Genomic DNA, 16,135 nt, shown 5'->3' with positions numbered 1-16,135 from the left:
CACTTTAAGAAGTGAGCTATCTCCCAAGTGTCTTAATTACTAATTTCTCGGTGTGTATAATTCTATACCAAAGGCCTAACTTTTCAGAAAGCAAATATACAAATAGTGTTTGTTGTTTACTCCTGTCTTGAACAAGTAATCCAAATTTTCTGGTCCTTGTTTTCCTTAACTAGAAAATGACTGTAACATATAAAATTCCTTTAGTTCTAAAATGCTCTATGATGATATATATGCTACATATTCTATATTTGTTTCTCACATTTTGAGTGTGTGTGTGTGTGTGTGTGTGTGTGTGTTACCAAGTCTTATTTAACCTAGAATGTGAGTTCCCACAGGACCTAGCCTCCTATTATTACTTATTTATTGGGTTCTACCTTCTTACTGTCACTTCGCTGCATCTATCCAGAGCCTGGTATACAGAGAGTTCTCAGGAGACAGAAATGTATAATCTTCACCACTCAGCAAAAAATACCAATAGAAATGTACACAATCTTAATTTTCGTGATAAACAAGTAAGTGTATGATGATGTGAAAGAGAAGAAATTCTAGGTTGTTAAAATGAGAGACTTCTTTATGTCAAATAAGTAGGAATTTATTTGGGGGATCAAAAGAAGCTAGCATAAGGCAACTCTTCAGTCTAATTTTCAGTTTCTATTTTCACTATTATGAGAAGAGTTATGGAAGACTGTCTCTGGTCAGTAAACAACAGCAACCAAGTATTAGGGACATCAGACTTATCCCCTAGTAAGTAATGAGAAATCAAAGGAATGAAGGGCTTAACGAACAAGTGAGCTACTCCCCATTCAAAGGAAACAGAAGCAAATGCTCACAGAAGGCTTTAACAGCAAACAAAAACTTGCTGTCTCAAATGTGCAGTTGTCAGCATCACACTTTCCCAATGTTTGTACCTCAAACTTCCAAGTAGACAAGCTCCACATAACATCAAGTTCAACTAACACTAAAGCCTCAGAGAAGAAAGCCCCTTTTTCTTTGGTGTTAGCTGCTAATGATTCAAAAGGCACAGAAGGAGTAACTCATTTAAAATAGCCTTGACTTAAAAAACAAAACAACTACTGCAGAACACAAAATTGCCATTTTCAGTTATATTTCACATATAACGTTACCCAATTAACTGTCAGTATATAGCCTAGAGCTTATACAGAACCCTATACCAGGTTTTGAAGAGTTCAGGAAAGATGCTCCTGTCCTCAGTCCTATTGTGCAGTACCTGCTTCTTTGCTATTTCTCTGACTTCAGCATTTTCCTCTCCAACCTAAGAATATTCTGGGAACCACAAAGTAATAGAATAGTCTGGGGTTAGAGGTCCTTTCCTCTGCTTTCCCCAAGTCCATAAATGAAGCCAAAGGCCAAAGGCAATTTTCTCCAATTCCAGATCTCCCTTATGGAGATGAGAGGGGGGACGTGGAGACAGCCAAAAAAGGAAGTGTGGACCAGGGGGAGTTATTTATAGGATATGTAAACTTATCAAACCTAACTCAATCAATTACATATACATAATCACTTCATCAAAGGCTTCTTGGCCAGAGCTAAGCAAGTTACCAACTGAGCTCTTTCCCCAGCTCTAATTCTTAACACCTTGATTCGGAAGGTGTTAATTGAAGCCATTCTAGCTCTACACAATCCCTTACAACCTTCTCAACACCTCATGCATATGATCCAAAACAGACACTCCATCAAATTTCCACCTAACAATAACTGTAAAGACAAGTAGTTGAAATAAAATTCAGAAGTACATTTCAGAGATACAATTGAATTGGGTATTATCTACTTCAAAAACTTCATGATATTGTGCTTCAGAACCCCAAGAGGAAATTAAACTTCATGTTAAACATATAAGTTTAAGTATATAAAATTACCAACATCTGTGGTTTTTTTATCTACATATTAACAATTTCAGTTTACCTTAATATTTAACTTTTACTTGTGGGTAGGGCAAATCACTGAGGCCCAAACAATGTTATAGTATATTAGGACTCTATACTGCAGAATATGCTTTTGAAAATTTTAAAACAATTGTCTGTAGCTTCTGAAGCCTCCTGCCCTCCTGAATTAAAAAGAAGAAAAGAAGAAGAAGGAGGAGGAAGAAGAGGAGAAAGAGGAGGAAGAAGAGGAAAAGGAGGAAGAAGAGGAGAAAGAGGAGGAAGAAGAGGAGGAAGAGGAAAAGAAGGAGGAGGAGAAGGAGGAGGAGGAGGAGGAGGAGGAGGAGGAGGAGGAGGAGGAGGAGGAGGAGGAGGAGGAGGAGGAGGAGAAGGAGAAGGAGAAGGAGAAGGAGAAGGAGAAGGAGAAGGAGAAGGAGAAGGAGAAGGAGAAGGAGAAGGAGAAGGAGAAGGAGAAGGAGAAGGAGAAGGAGAAGGAGAAGGAGAAGGAGAAGGAGAAGGAGAAGGAGAAGGAGCCGCCACCAGGCAGCAGTGGCACAAACCTTTAATCCTACCACTGAGGCAGAGGTAGTGGGATCTCCAAGTTCAAGACCACCTTAGTCTACAGGACAGTCAGGGTTACACAGAGAAACCTGTCTTGAAAGACAAAAAAAAAAAAAAAAAAAAAAAAAAAAAAAAAAAAAAAAAAGTCACGTGTTGTAATCTGGCAATCCAAACAATGGACAGATTTAGACAGGAGGATTGAGAATTCTAGGCCAGGCCAGTGTGAGCTACATAATGACGCTCTATCTATAAACAAACAAACAAACAAACAAACAAACCAGAGAGAGAGAGAGAGAGAGAGAGAGAGAGAGAGAGAGAGAGAGAAGCTGGTGGTGGGACACATGGTTAAATGCACATTCGCGCGCGCGCGCACGTACATAAGAATGTGTGTATCAAATTTTCTTCTTTAGTGGCCAATATTTTTTGGTTCTCAGGGGTGTTTGGTAAGTAATCAGAGAGGCTGGGGTTTTGTTTTGTTTTCTTGTTGTGTGTGTATGTGCGTGTGTAAGAGAAAGAGACTGAGACTGTGTGTATTGGGGGTTGGGAGGAGTTTTAATATCCATCTCTAGTGAGGATGTCAAGACCTTGGTGACTAAAGCAGAATCTGATAGCCAGTGAATGTGTCTGGCCACAGGAGCACAGGAGAATCAAAAGGCACCAGGATCAATTCCCAGGAGTTTCCCAACTGGATGGTATCACCTATCGACTCCTGCTTCAAATTCCAAGGAATGTGTGCTTTCATTCCCTGTAGGAAGTTAGTACTGAGTGTACTTAATAGATATCTCAATACAGTTTTTATTGCAAAATGTTTCTTCATAAGCTTTATTTTTATAGGGTCGTCTCAAAAATTAAGAATTCTCTAACACAATGGACACTCTTATTTTTTAATTTGTTAATATGACCATTTAATCACTAATCATACCTAATGATTACTAAATGCCTACCCAGTGTTAATTACTGTGGTAAGATCCACAAGGAAAACAAAAATAAAAGAGGCTATTTCTGTTTTTAAGGCACTCACAATGCTTCGAAGAGGTATACCAATGCACAAATAAGCCAAAGTATGAGAATATGCAAACACCACATGACAACTACCAACTAACAGTACAATTCAGCAGTGAGACAGCCAATCAGATCCTACTGGAGGGCAGAACAAGAAAGACCTCTGTGAAAAGACCAAACACTGAAGCTTAAAGGTTGGGTAGGGGTGCCTTAGTAGTGGAAGGAGGAAGTAAGTTTAAAGATAACGTGACAGCTGTATTTGTAAAATATTTTAAAGAGTGCAAGGCACACCAAAGCAAGTGTGACAAAATATTAATTTTCTTTACATTTGGGTTATGAGCTCAAATTACCTGTTGGGGCTTTTTCTCTAAAATTTTCCAAAAGTTAAAATAGCTCATCAGGTAAAATTGAAAAGCCAATGGGTAGTGGCACACAACTTTAATCCCAGCACTCAGGCAGAGGCAGGTGGATTTCTGTGAGCTTAAGGCCAGCTTGGTCTACGGAGTGAGTTCCAGGACAGCCAGGGCTACATGGAGAAACCCTGTCTCAAAAAAAAAAAAAAAAAAAAAAAAAAAAAAAAAAAAAAAAAAACAAAACAAAACAAAAAACAAAAAACAACAACAAAAACAAAAAAAACAAAAAAACAAAACCAAAACAAAACAACACCACATTGAAAAGGAAGGGCTAGGTAGCTGGGACACTGGCGGAATCACAGGCTGGAGAATACAGCACTTGCCTAGCATGCAAAGGTGGTCCTGGGGTTGATGCCCAGCACCACAAGAGGAAAACCAGAAATAAGAGCCATTAACATATGCAATAACAACACTCAGAAGCAGGATAGTTCCCTAACTTTTTAAGGCAGTGACTTTCAACTTCCCAATTGCAACCCTTGAATACAGTTCCTCATGTTGTGGTGACCCAAACCACACAATTACTTTGTTGCTACTTCATAACTGTAATTTTGCTCCTGTTATGAATCGTAATTTAAATATCTGATATGCTACACCTGTGAAAGGTTCATTCAACCCCCACTCCCCCAAAAAAGGATTGTGACCCACAGGTTGAGAATCACTGTTTTAAGGGAACATGTGATTCTTTTGTTTTAGAGTGAAGAGCCTCAAACACTTCATACAATGTACACAAGAAGTGTCTAGAACAGGGTGGAGTTGTAGTTGACAATACAGGCTAAGAATGAAGTTTTTATTGCCATCCCAAAGCAGATAGCTGAGGGGAGTGAGAACCACCTTCCCAAATAACTTAAATGCCGGTGGAGCCAAGTCATCTCCCCCAAAACAAAGCAAAGGAAACTTCCAGCTACAGAGGATTCCAGACAAGGACTGACTGTGAGTAGTTCCTCTGTACCTCCTTTCTCCCCTCCCCCAACACTCACAAACAAAAACAAAATGTACCCTTGCCCACTTGAGAAAGAATTAAGAATTGGCAGCTCTGCTGAAGTGGACAGCTTCCAAACCAAAGTCCTTCTCTGGGGAAGACATTGACAGCTCAGAAAACAGAAGGAAATCACTAGTTAGTTAAGATCTGAGGAAAGCCACCAGAAGGTACCCATCCATCCTTCCACACTCCCTGGTGTCTTAACTTCCCCAGGGGAATCAGGAAATTGAAAATGTTCTCTATCTGATTCTGTTCTTCCCCAGCAAAGAATGACAAACATGCAACTCTCATATTAAAACCAATTTCCTTCCACAATTGAAAGGAATAGTTTGAATCTGAGTACAGTGTCTGACTTACCACTGCCTGTTTGTTTTGGTTTGGGTTGAGGTTTTGTTTGTTTGTCATTGTTGTTTTTTGAGACAGAGTCTCTTTCTGTGATCCAGATAGTCCTGATACTATGTAACCCAGGTTGGGTTCAAACACCTGAAGTCCTACCTCAGCCTACTAAGTACTGGGATTACAGGCATGAGCCACCAAGCCGCTGGGAGTATAGGAGGACGATGACAGGGTTGCAACTACTGTGGCACAGGATAGCTTCAAACTCACAATCCCTGCATCAGCCCCCTAAATGCTGGAATTACAGAAGGAGGCCACCATACTCAGCCTTAGCCTATTTCTAATAAAACGTTTTGCTGGCCCAACTTAAAAATAAGTTTAATAGAAAATAACTTGAAGGAAATTTGGTGGAAAAGAAAAACAGATCTACACACTCAGTAAAACCTTGACTCCTTCTACATCTAACTATTACAGCTGATGAATCCCCAACACACTGTTCCTCTCTCTACCGAGCACCTAATAGACCCAGGTCAAAAGTCCCTCCTCAGTGGGACTTTCAATGCATCATTTTCTCAATCAAACCTTGGGAAGTACCACTGTTCACTTTAGTTTAAAAAGACAGTGAACTGGGGGTAATAAGCCACTCTGTGGTCTAGTACAACACAAGGAGGGAGAAGGAAACAAACACTGAAAAAGGGCAGGAGAGAGAATGTGATGACCTCACATCTATTAATCACCTGCCAAAGGCCAGCCACTGAAAATTCAATTGTACACTGAGCTATCAAAACTACTCAGGTTCTAATTTAATCCTCAGGTAGTTTGTTTAAAAATGAATAAGAAAGCATCATAATCCCTCCAATTCTCTGACTCCATAAACTTTACCAACAAATGTACTCTGGTCAAACAGGAAATTACAAGGTCCTTTGCCTTGTTCACCTGGAGCACACTTTATACACCACTGATAACCTTTCTTGGATTTGAAACTTATCCCCATATGCTTATAGTCCTTTATTACCTCACCACTTACTGCACTATGAGATAAAGTTCTCCAGTGGCAGAGCACATGCCTAGCACACGTGAAACACTGTTCAATTCTCAGCACCACAAAATAAACACAGGTCAGGCATGGAAGTTCACATCTGTACTTAGGAGGCTGGCAGAAGAGTTTTAATTTCAAAACAAGCCTGAGCTGTGTAGTTAAAATCCAGGCCTGCTTGGTTACAGCGTGAAATTCCATTTCAATAAATAAATAAATAAATGCATGGATGGATGGACAGACTGACAGGAGATAAAGCTCCACATGATCCAGCCTTGTCCAGTCTTGTTTTCCAGCCATAATGTCTTAGATCCTACATGAAACAGTCTGTTTCATTCCTTCAAGTTTTTTTCATTCCGGCTCTATTCTCAGCCTAGAGTGTGCTGCTCTCAGTCTCCTGTAGGCCATATGCTTAGCTCATCATTCATGAGCCAACGTCTTCTCTGGGAGAACTGATCTGTGGGCCTCCACTTTCTACTCCGTAACTTTTATTACAACATTTACCACACGTCACTACATCTATATATTTACTATCTTTCAACTAGACCAGTGGTTCTCAACCTTCTTAATGTTGCGACCCTTTAATAGAGTTCTTTGTGTTATGGTGACCCACAAACACAAAACTATTCTGCTGCTAACTTCATTACTGTAATTTTGCTACTGTTATGAATTGTAATATAAATATCCGATATTCAGGATATCAGATATACTACCCTCAAAGAGGTTGTAATCTACAGGCTGAGAACTGCTGAATTAGACCCTTATGTTTCTTGAGTAGAGAATTTTTCTGGCCTGTTTCCATCTCTTTAGTGCCAAGGACAGAGTTTGTAAGATGGGAGACATCCAAAAGACACTGGATGGGGCAGAACAGAAAACAACCAAATAAACAGGAAAGAAGAAAGAAGAAGCAACCGAGATGGCCTAGCGGGGAGAAATGCTAACTCTCGGGCTCACCGCCAGTCTTTACCATGCTGCTTTCTCTAAAGCACAGTCCTCATACAGCTATGGATAGCTACTGCATCTTTGCTGATAAGCTCTTTCCCTGCTTCTGCGAAACTTCGGGTTCCTAACTCTGGCAACCAAACCATCTTTCATGTGGACATGTGCCACTGTAAGCCAATATATCCCAAACTGAACTCATCATGTTTTCCTCAAAAATAAGGAAACCTGAGGCTTCAGATATGGATAAGCATTTAAGAGCACTTGCTGCTCTTTCAGAGGACCAAGGTTCAAGTCCCAGCAGCCACATCAGTGGGAATCTGGTGCTCTAACCTGGCCAGGAGAGGCATGCATGTGGCACATATACATAACATGCAGGCACTTCCACATACATGTGAAATTTTTTTAAAATTTTAAAAATAAGGAAATCTTCATAGTCAATATCCCCTACAGCGCAGGCCTGACATGGTCCTGCCTGACTCCTCACTGTGGTGTCCCCATACCCAGTCCTCACTAGTGCAGCTTCACTATCTCATTTCCATTCTTCGCTGTTCTACCTCAAGACTCTTCTCAGGCCTCAACACTGTCACAGACTCCAGAGAGCCATCTCTTTTCCCGTTAAGACAACAAGCCAGCTTGCCTCTTACTGTCACATTACCATTCTAATAAAAACCTTCCTGGGTACCTGAGACCCTATTTTCTACCTTTTAACACACATTTATTAGTCTAGTGTTTAAAAACAGCCTTTCCCCCAAAAGCACAAACCCAAACACCATAAATGTCACCACTACTCAGGTCAACCCAGTCAATGTGTTTAGAACATTTTGACTACTGTCTTGTTTCCCGGGTTTTGTTTGTTTGTTTTCATTGCTGGCATCTGCCTTTTTAAGATGCTGCACTATGCTGCTAAAGCTGATCTGAAGCCCACAGTCTGATCTTCAGCCTCTCATGTGCTAGGGTTTGGCATGACAGGCAGGTGTCATTATACCTGGCTTTCCTAATGCACTTTTAAAAAGCATTTGAAATTCTGTAATTCCTCTGTGGTACCTTTCATAATTACCAGAGTACTCTACTCCTAAAGTATCTATAGTACAAGGCCTGGACTGTGCAATTAAATTAAATTAGAATTTAAGCTTTCCACTTAAAAAACTGTGCCTGGCATGTAAACAGAGACTCAGCCATTCCATTTCTCTTCCTCAAGCTGAACCCATGGTCTTAAAGGACCCAACACTGTTGCTCCCACTCCCTCCACCCCCTCCTTCAAGCATTTAGCATAAAACTGAACTCACAGCAGGTAAAAACAACAAGTTTAATTAATTCCTCTTACCCAAAACTATTTCTTAGAAGAAATTAAGGGATAAGGTATAACTAAGCAGTTGAAAATAATCCCAGTCTAGCTGTACATAATAAGATTCCTGTCTTTTCTGCCTCTGGTTTCCAACTCAGAAATATAAACACCTGATTGGAGGTAAGTGATAATCAGTGCTCATGACATCACAGAGTTTTGTAATGACTACAAGAAGGTGGGAGCTGGCAGGGATAAGGGTGGCAAGGTCACTAGAGAATACCTGTGTGCTTTTGTTTACTGTTTACATGTGGAGACTTCTCACTCCCCACTCCCTTTTAATCAGTCATCAAAAAAATTTTCCTTCAGGATATCTGAAGATTTTTCAGTATCCAAGACCTTAATAAAGAAAGCTACCTTATGAGGGGCTTGGTGGCATACACCTTTAGTCCCAGCACTCCAGAGGCAGAGGCAGGAAGATCTCTCTGAGTTCAAGCTTAGCCTGGTCTACAAAATGAGTCCAGAGAAACCTTGTCTCAGACAGACAGACAGACAGACAGACAGACAGATAGACAGACAGAAGCAAGCAAACTAGCTAGCTAACTTCCTCTTTAACAATGCAGTATAATGCAGTGAGATTCCCTCAGATACTGTGAATGAAGATTCATTCTAACTAGAATACAGACATCATCTACCAAGTGTTCTTATGCATGAGGCAGACAGTCTGAGAGGCCACACAGGACCTTCAAAGACTTTCAAATTAGCATACATTAAGATACTTAGTATAGTTTAGTTTTAATTACCCATAAATGGACTATTAATCTTGTGGATTTCTAAAACCGAATATTTAATGCAAAATAATTCTATGTCATTCTTCCTATAGTCTTTTCATAGCTACCAGGTAATACAGGCTTAGAAACATAAATTTGACATCAGTATAACCTCAAAATAGTAAATCTGGCTTTAAAAATAATGCATTTTAAAAATTATAAATTCCTGCATAAAGTGTTGAATTCTTAGACCAGTACTCTCTACATTAACAGAACTAAAGGCTTTTGAAACATATCCTTACCACAGGCTTTTGAGCAGAACCCCGCCATAGTCTTGCGATTTTTCCACAGGCTGGTGCACTATGAAACAGGGACAAGCAGAGCTCAGACAGCAAGGTGTGCAAATACAAAAGCTTCTGTACAGGATCTTACGTCTACCACTGAGACTGTATCTCTTTGGGCCAGGATGGTACAGAAAAGAAGCAGAGGAGTCACAATGTACCGGTTCCTGCCTGACTCCTGTCCCTGAGTTCCCAGACCAAAGGGCTCAATATTTCTCACTAAATCCACCCTTTGTTCAAGGACCTACAATGACTCTATTGACCCTTCTATCCACATCCAACAGGCTGGCCTCTGAATCCCTTCCACCCTCTTACTCCCCATGACTTGACAGCCCACATTTTCTCCAGTCACTCTCACACATAACTTAGTCATTCATATATACCATCACTGCACATTACACATTCTATACTCTATTTGGAAAATCCTTTTGTTTGAGGTTTTTGAGACTGAATTTCACATATCACAGGCTGGGAATGAGTTCTGATCCTCCTGCCTCAAGTGCAGGGATTACATATGTCTATCACCACACTCAATTTGTTCAGAACTGGTAACAGAATTTAGGGATTCCTGCATGTTAAGCAAGCACCCCCAGCCCCTCAGAAAATCTTTTCTTTTATTCCCAACACAGAACATTTTTTCATTGACTTCAATGTATATATTTATAGGTAATGACAGAGAAGTGACCTGGGTAAGGTCACATTGTAAAGAACCGAAGTGCATCTAATTTCATAGCCCGTACTTTTATATGACTCGTCATAACCAAAGTCCATTTTAAAACATACTAATTCAGAAACCTTTTGTTTAATCTCATTTATTCCTTGTTACTTCAAGTTTGTCCATCCTATACACACTCTAGCACAGTACATTAAACTTGGTTTTGTTTAGACAGTTTCCTACATTTAAAGTCTAAACACTACAGCTTCCTTACATTTATGTCCCCATCATCCTGTGCCCTGCTCCACACCCCATGTGTTACTTCTCTACCCCTCATCCCCTACTCCAAGGGAAAAGGCATCTTTTTACATCTTTTTATCTTCCTAGACACTGGAGCTTAGAGTTGCTTTATCCAAGGAAGTATTCAATTATTATTCAGCAAGAATTTTTTTAAGTTCTCTCTTTTATTATCTTTTAAAAAGTCAATTGAATTCAGAAATTCATGAAAAAAAAAAACTGCCCTACACAAAATTTTAATTGTAATAATTTATCAGGCACTAAGATTCCAGTCGGCTATTCCACTGTCCTTAGGTTCCGTAGGAAATCTATTTCTGAGACCACATTTGCCAAGATTGATTTTCCCCCCTTTGGTGGGGTTAAGTGTTTGTGGTATGCACACTTCCCTAGAGCGCACACATACACACACACACACACAAACACACACAGTCTCTCTGTCTCTGCCTCTCTCCAGTAGTCTCAGACAACACAGCTAGAACACTTGACATACATACATACACACACACACACACACACACACACACACACACACACACACAGTCTCTCTGTCTCTGCCTCTCTCCAACAGTCTCAGACAACACAGTCAGAACACCTGAGGGATCTGGGAGCTCAGAAACTCATTATAAGCAGTATAATATTCCCACAACAAAATCAACATTTATTTTTGATACTAAATTGTTCCACAATAACTCTCTTGGCTACATATAATATATCTCAAATTTCTAAAAAGTCGTCTAAGAACTGAGAATAACAGTGGATATATTGAGCTGCTGGTTCTACACTCATTCCTAGGTTTATTCAAACTCTTCAATCCATACCCAGTGGAGTATCATATACAGTTCAACAAAAGGAAGCTAGATATAAATAGAAATTACCCATATGCCATAACTATGATTGGCACTAGCCAACTCACATGGATTAAAGCAACTATTAGCAGTCAAGACTCCAAGAGGATATGTGTGATTTTTTTAAATCCAATTTTAGACTCCAACTGAGATATTTTTCCACTAATAGGTAGAAGGAGAAGGGAGGAAAAGAGAGATGAAGCAATTATTACTTCAAGAACATTTCCAAATTAGTGACCTAGCTCCATCACAGCACCTCTAACACTGATCATCCGTCACTGGTGCCTTGTCTTATACAGCTCATCAGAACACACTGCTGCTCATCTTGCCTTACACAACATACCAGTCCTTTTTTTTTTTTTTTTAGACCAAGTTTTACTTTTTTCTCCACCACAGAGAAAGTCCCTGGTACTAAATGAGAAGGATAAGATGAATCAGACCACTAAAATAAATAAATAAATAAATTAGTAGTAGTTTGGAAACTACCTACCATCTATACTTCCCACTTAAACGTATGTCCAAAGCAGACATCTCTTCAGTTCTAAATTATTCACGTTAATGGATAATGATTGGCAGAAAGGTGCTGATAATCCAAAACGAGAACAAAAAATCGAAAAAGAAAAATCTATTTTGGTTTTGGAATATGTGTTTTCAGCATATTTACCTTCTCAATTATGCCTGGCATGAGCTAATATTTGTGTTCATGTGCAATCTCTAAGTACACAGAAACCAGCCTGGATTAAGAAGGCACTCTGAAGATGCCAGTTCACTAATGAAGTTAGAACAGACTGCTATTCAGCCCTGTACAGGAGGAACAGCAATTTCTTTTATTTTACATTCTGTTCAGCTTTCAAAATATCAATAGACTAGCACAGCAGGTTAGTAAACCAAAGAACAATTAGTTCCTCATTGTTTACCTAGAATGTGTTCATTTGTAAGTTATGTACTGTCAACATTTAACTACAAGTCTGATTCTCCCCGGCAGACTTCTCCATCCCTCAGGAATGGAATCTCATTTACTAAGGAACACATTTCCTAAATGTCTTCTTAGCTATGCAATATAGAAAAAATAAATAAAATAGAAATTAGCTACTTCTTTGGAGTCTTCTTACCACTACCTCTTATTTTTCTTATCCACCTGAATCAGGTTTTGGGAGACAAAGGGATCCAGCCTCCTAAGAGACCCAAGTATATTGTAGGAAAAGTCAAAGACCAGCAAATTACCAGCTTCTAAGTAAAACATCCTACGTAATGTTCACAAAAAGATAAAGAAAGCAAAAGCCAAAGTTGGGCTAGCGATTGGCTTTGCAGACATGAAAATTCCCTAAGAAGTTTTTGTTTTGTTTTGTTTTGTTTTGTTTTGTTTGGGGGGGGGGGAGGTGGTGGTAACCTCTTAGATCAAATTTCACCAGTCCGCTTCTCTCAACTTCCCCATTTTTACATGTGTCTTGTGCCTAGAAGACACCTAGTTAGAAAGACACTCTATCACCAGAGAGGAGAGACTCTGAGGGCTGGTACTTGTGAGCGACAGGCTAAAAATACGCCGGCCCAGTAAACAAATCCCATTCCATCTCGACAGGAGCCACACCGTTAACCTAGTAATTATGAGAAGAGTGAGATCACGCAGCCCCCAGCTTACTCATCATCAGCTTCTAAAGTTTCCATCGGCTCAGAGCAACTTTTCTTTTTTTTCTAAAGTCCGTAAGCCTGCCCTAGAATTTCTACACCTACACTCACACACAGCCTGCCCCTCTCCCTCTGTGTCCCTCCCCCCCTCCGCCTCTCCCCTCTCTCTCTCTCCTTCCCCCCCCCCCTCCAACCCCACAGCCCCTTCCTCCATTACTGGACGCACCTCGGTTTGGCTATCGTTAAGAACAAACTTGTCTTTTCTTTTTACTTTTATAGTGACTTTAAAAGAACTTTATCCTACTGGGATAAAGGAGTGGGGCCGGCGGCTGCATCTAGACCACCCCAAAACTCCGCCATCCTTCTCCTAAAGTCTAACTGACAAGAAGGGACCATCCAAACTGCCCAGCACAGCTCGGGGAAGGACAGGAGCCGCCGGCCAGGGCTGGGAGCGCGGGACGCAGGTGAAAGATTGGCGTGAAGGGGGAAGGTGGGGACCAAGCAGGGAGCGGCGAGGCGAGGAGCGGGTGCTCAGGGGAGATGGCTTCAGGTGAAGTCTGGTCAGAAAGAGGGGGCAGTGGAGCTCGACGACGCAGAGTTTGGGGCGCTGGAGAGGCGGGAGGGGCAAGGGAAAATGGGGAGGGTGTCAGGGCTGGGGGCTCCGTTACCCTCGCGACTCTCAGGGCAAGGCTCTAGGCCGGGGCGGAGCGCGGGGCCCGGTCGCCTCGCCTCATTCCTCGGCAGTGACCCCAGGGTCCGAGCGGCCCCTCCCCCGACGACGATGGAGGCGGAGGCGGACACTGCGAGCGCGGCTGTTGCTCTCCACAGGAGATGGAGCTGGAGCCAAGCCGGAGTGACCGGAGCTGGCCTCTTCCCAATGGCTTTCCGCCGGCTCCACACCGGGTCGCCACTCCGACTCCAGAGGCTGGTTCAGGATCGGTGGCTTTCGGCCGTCCGGCCGGAAACAAGCGCCCGTTTCCGGCCGGAGCGGGTTGGCGGTGACACCCTAGCCGCCCCCGGGCCTCCTCCCGCCCGGCGCGGCCGGCCCTGCCCCGCCCCGTCCCGCCCAGCCCCGCCCCTCCCCGCAGCAGCCCCGCCCACAGGACCGCTTTGGGGCTGTGGCCGGTTTGGCGCTTGCCCGGCTCGTGACCCCGCGCGTTCTTGGCTAGCGTCCCCGAGCCCCCGGGCTGAAGCACTTTTGAGCGGGAGCTGGGAGCTCCGCATGAACTGTTAAGACTTTGGGGTCGCATCAGTTGGCGCCAGCCCTAAGGGAAGAAATGGAGACCGGTGGAGTAGCTTTCGAAAGGTGAGAAGGATAAAAATACTTGAGAAGGTTGAAATTCTAGTTACTCCACGCAATCCTGAACCAACCAGAGTGAAGTGAACATCGCTTCCTACAAACCAGCCCCACCCAGTTATGCATTCCCCTTGTTCCTTCACTCTTGACACGAACATACCCTTTTCTTTATTTACTTGCATAACAATGACTCCCTAGTGACATCCCTGCCACAGTCAGCAAAAGTTTTTAGTACTTTTCACTGTTAAAGTGTTTCTACAACATTACAGCATAATTCAACGCCTGTACTTATTGAAGCACTACTGTACTCCATAATGCTGGAAATAGAAAACTCAACAAGACGTAAATCCCAAGCATCAGCAATCTAACAATTTAAAATTTACTGAAGTATTTTATATAAAGCAAAACGAACATATATGTCATGTAGGTTACAATGAGCTGTGCCTAGGAGCACACAAACAAGGCATTTCAACTTTTCATACTTGTAAAAGAATAGACTGCTTTCAGAAGAAATACTTTATTGCAAACACAAAATGGGCCCAGCCTATGCTATACTCTAACCAAATGAATCCTAAATTTTAATTCAGAGCCCTAACATTGTGATACCCAGTCCACACATTCAAGGCAGTGTTTATTATCAAAATTGTGCTCAATGGGTTTATGTAAAAACACATTATACAGTTAGCTCTTTATTTTCTGTGGTATTCTCTGAGGCTTTTGGTTTCTAAGGGGGAAGGATAGAGCACAGAATTATCCAGACTAGGAAACTGACACCTGAAACAGGAAACCCACTGGACAGCTGTATCTCTTGAAGAATACCCTTAAGTTTAGAGTTGAAAGTTCAGGGCTGAACCTAAGGTCATGCATACATACCTCAGCCATGCATACATACCTCAGCCAAGGTACCTTGCATGGGAGTCACCTCATACAACTGGTACCTTGCATGGAACATACCAGAACTTACAATGTAACTTAACAAGCAGAGCCATTTGGGCAGAGCTTAAAAGATTCAGGGAGTATCAATTATAACTACTATTTAGTGACAAATTTGAGGAGAAGAGGGTGGGATTTGGTTTTATTGAATTCCATAGATCATACTAGACCTTGCTAGCTAAGTCTGAGGTGAGAAGGCAGAACTATGCAAAACTGAGAGCTGTTTTCACCAAGGCCTCCAGGCCCAAGTCACACTCATCAATGAGCTATGCTAAGCCCACTCTCACAGACTCCTTAGGACCAGGTACGGAGCTCAAAGGCTCTCTCCACCTGGAGTACAAGGCAGATGTTTTTCGTGGCAGTGACCACAAAAAGTGGTCCAGATTCAAAAGCTGAGCCAAGTTGCTGGTCAAAGCCATTTAAGCAACCGCACATTGTAGGCCTGCCTGGAAATTTAGGGATCAGGAAGTGATGGGGTTGCAGTTGCTCTGTGCCTGTTTCTTACTCTGACCATCCATCAGGCATTGTTGTTTGTGTAATTGCTCAATGGGCTACTTGTCTTTGGCCAGCTCTGTCTGTGTGGGTAGCAGTGTGGTCAGCTGGGCTGGAAGCCAGGCCACCTGGGTTCTGGTCCCAGCTCAGCCAGTCCCTAATCCATTAAGTGACTCCCATTCCTATGCTGTCAGTTTCTTTGCCTACAAACTAGGAGCGTCTTCTCTTGCTGTGTGCAGACTGTTCCAGTGTCCGATGCTCAGAAAGCTACCATCTGATAGTAAACAGTCACAGCAGCCTGAGTACAGCCGAATCTTTTTTTCCCACTACTAGGTGGAATAGTAAAGGATGGAAAAGCATCAAAGAAAACCCCAGCAGTGTACACAAGACCACGCCCCTCATCTGCCACAAGGCCACGCCCCTCTCCTGCCGTTCAGCTCACTGTTCT

The 16,135-nt window shown here is 42.1% G+C and overlaps 1 protein-coding gene across 4 annotated transcripts in view; it reads right to left on the bottom strand.

Annotated features, from left to right (window-relative positions):
- The window catches only part of Otud7b (OTU deubiquitinase 7B), a 58,546-nt gene extending 44,645 nt beyond the window's left edge, over positions 1 to 13,901 (bottom strand). The window contains exons 1-2 of one of the 4 annotated variants that reach the window (XM_076932950.1): positions 13,634 to 13,899; positions 9,504 to 9,561 (exon numbers count right to left, since the gene is read on the bottom strand). In XM_076932950.1, the coding sequence (XP_076789065.1) occupies positions 9,504 to 9,531 (28 nt within the window). In that variant the 5' untranslated portion in view covers positions 9,532 to 9,561; positions 13,634 to 13,899. Of the gene's footprint in view, positions 1 to 9,503; positions 9,562 to 13,633 lie in introns of all 4 variants that reach the window. The other 3 variants (XM_034499800.2, XM_034499801.2, XM_076932951.1) reach the window with 3 other exon arrangements.
- Between the last annotated feature and the right edge of the window lie 2,234 nt (positions 13,902 to 16,135).

The sequence above is a fragment of the Arvicanthis niloticus genome, chromosome 4 (genome assembly GCF_011762505.2).
Source record: "Arvicanthis niloticus isolate mArvNil1 chromosome 4, mArvNil1.pat.X, whole genome shotgun sequence".
NCBI classification, from domain to species: Eukaryota; Metazoa; Chordata; class Mammalia; order Rodentia; family Muridae; genus Arvicanthis; species Arvicanthis niloticus.
This window is presented reverse-complemented; position numbering and strand designations above follow the sequence as displayed.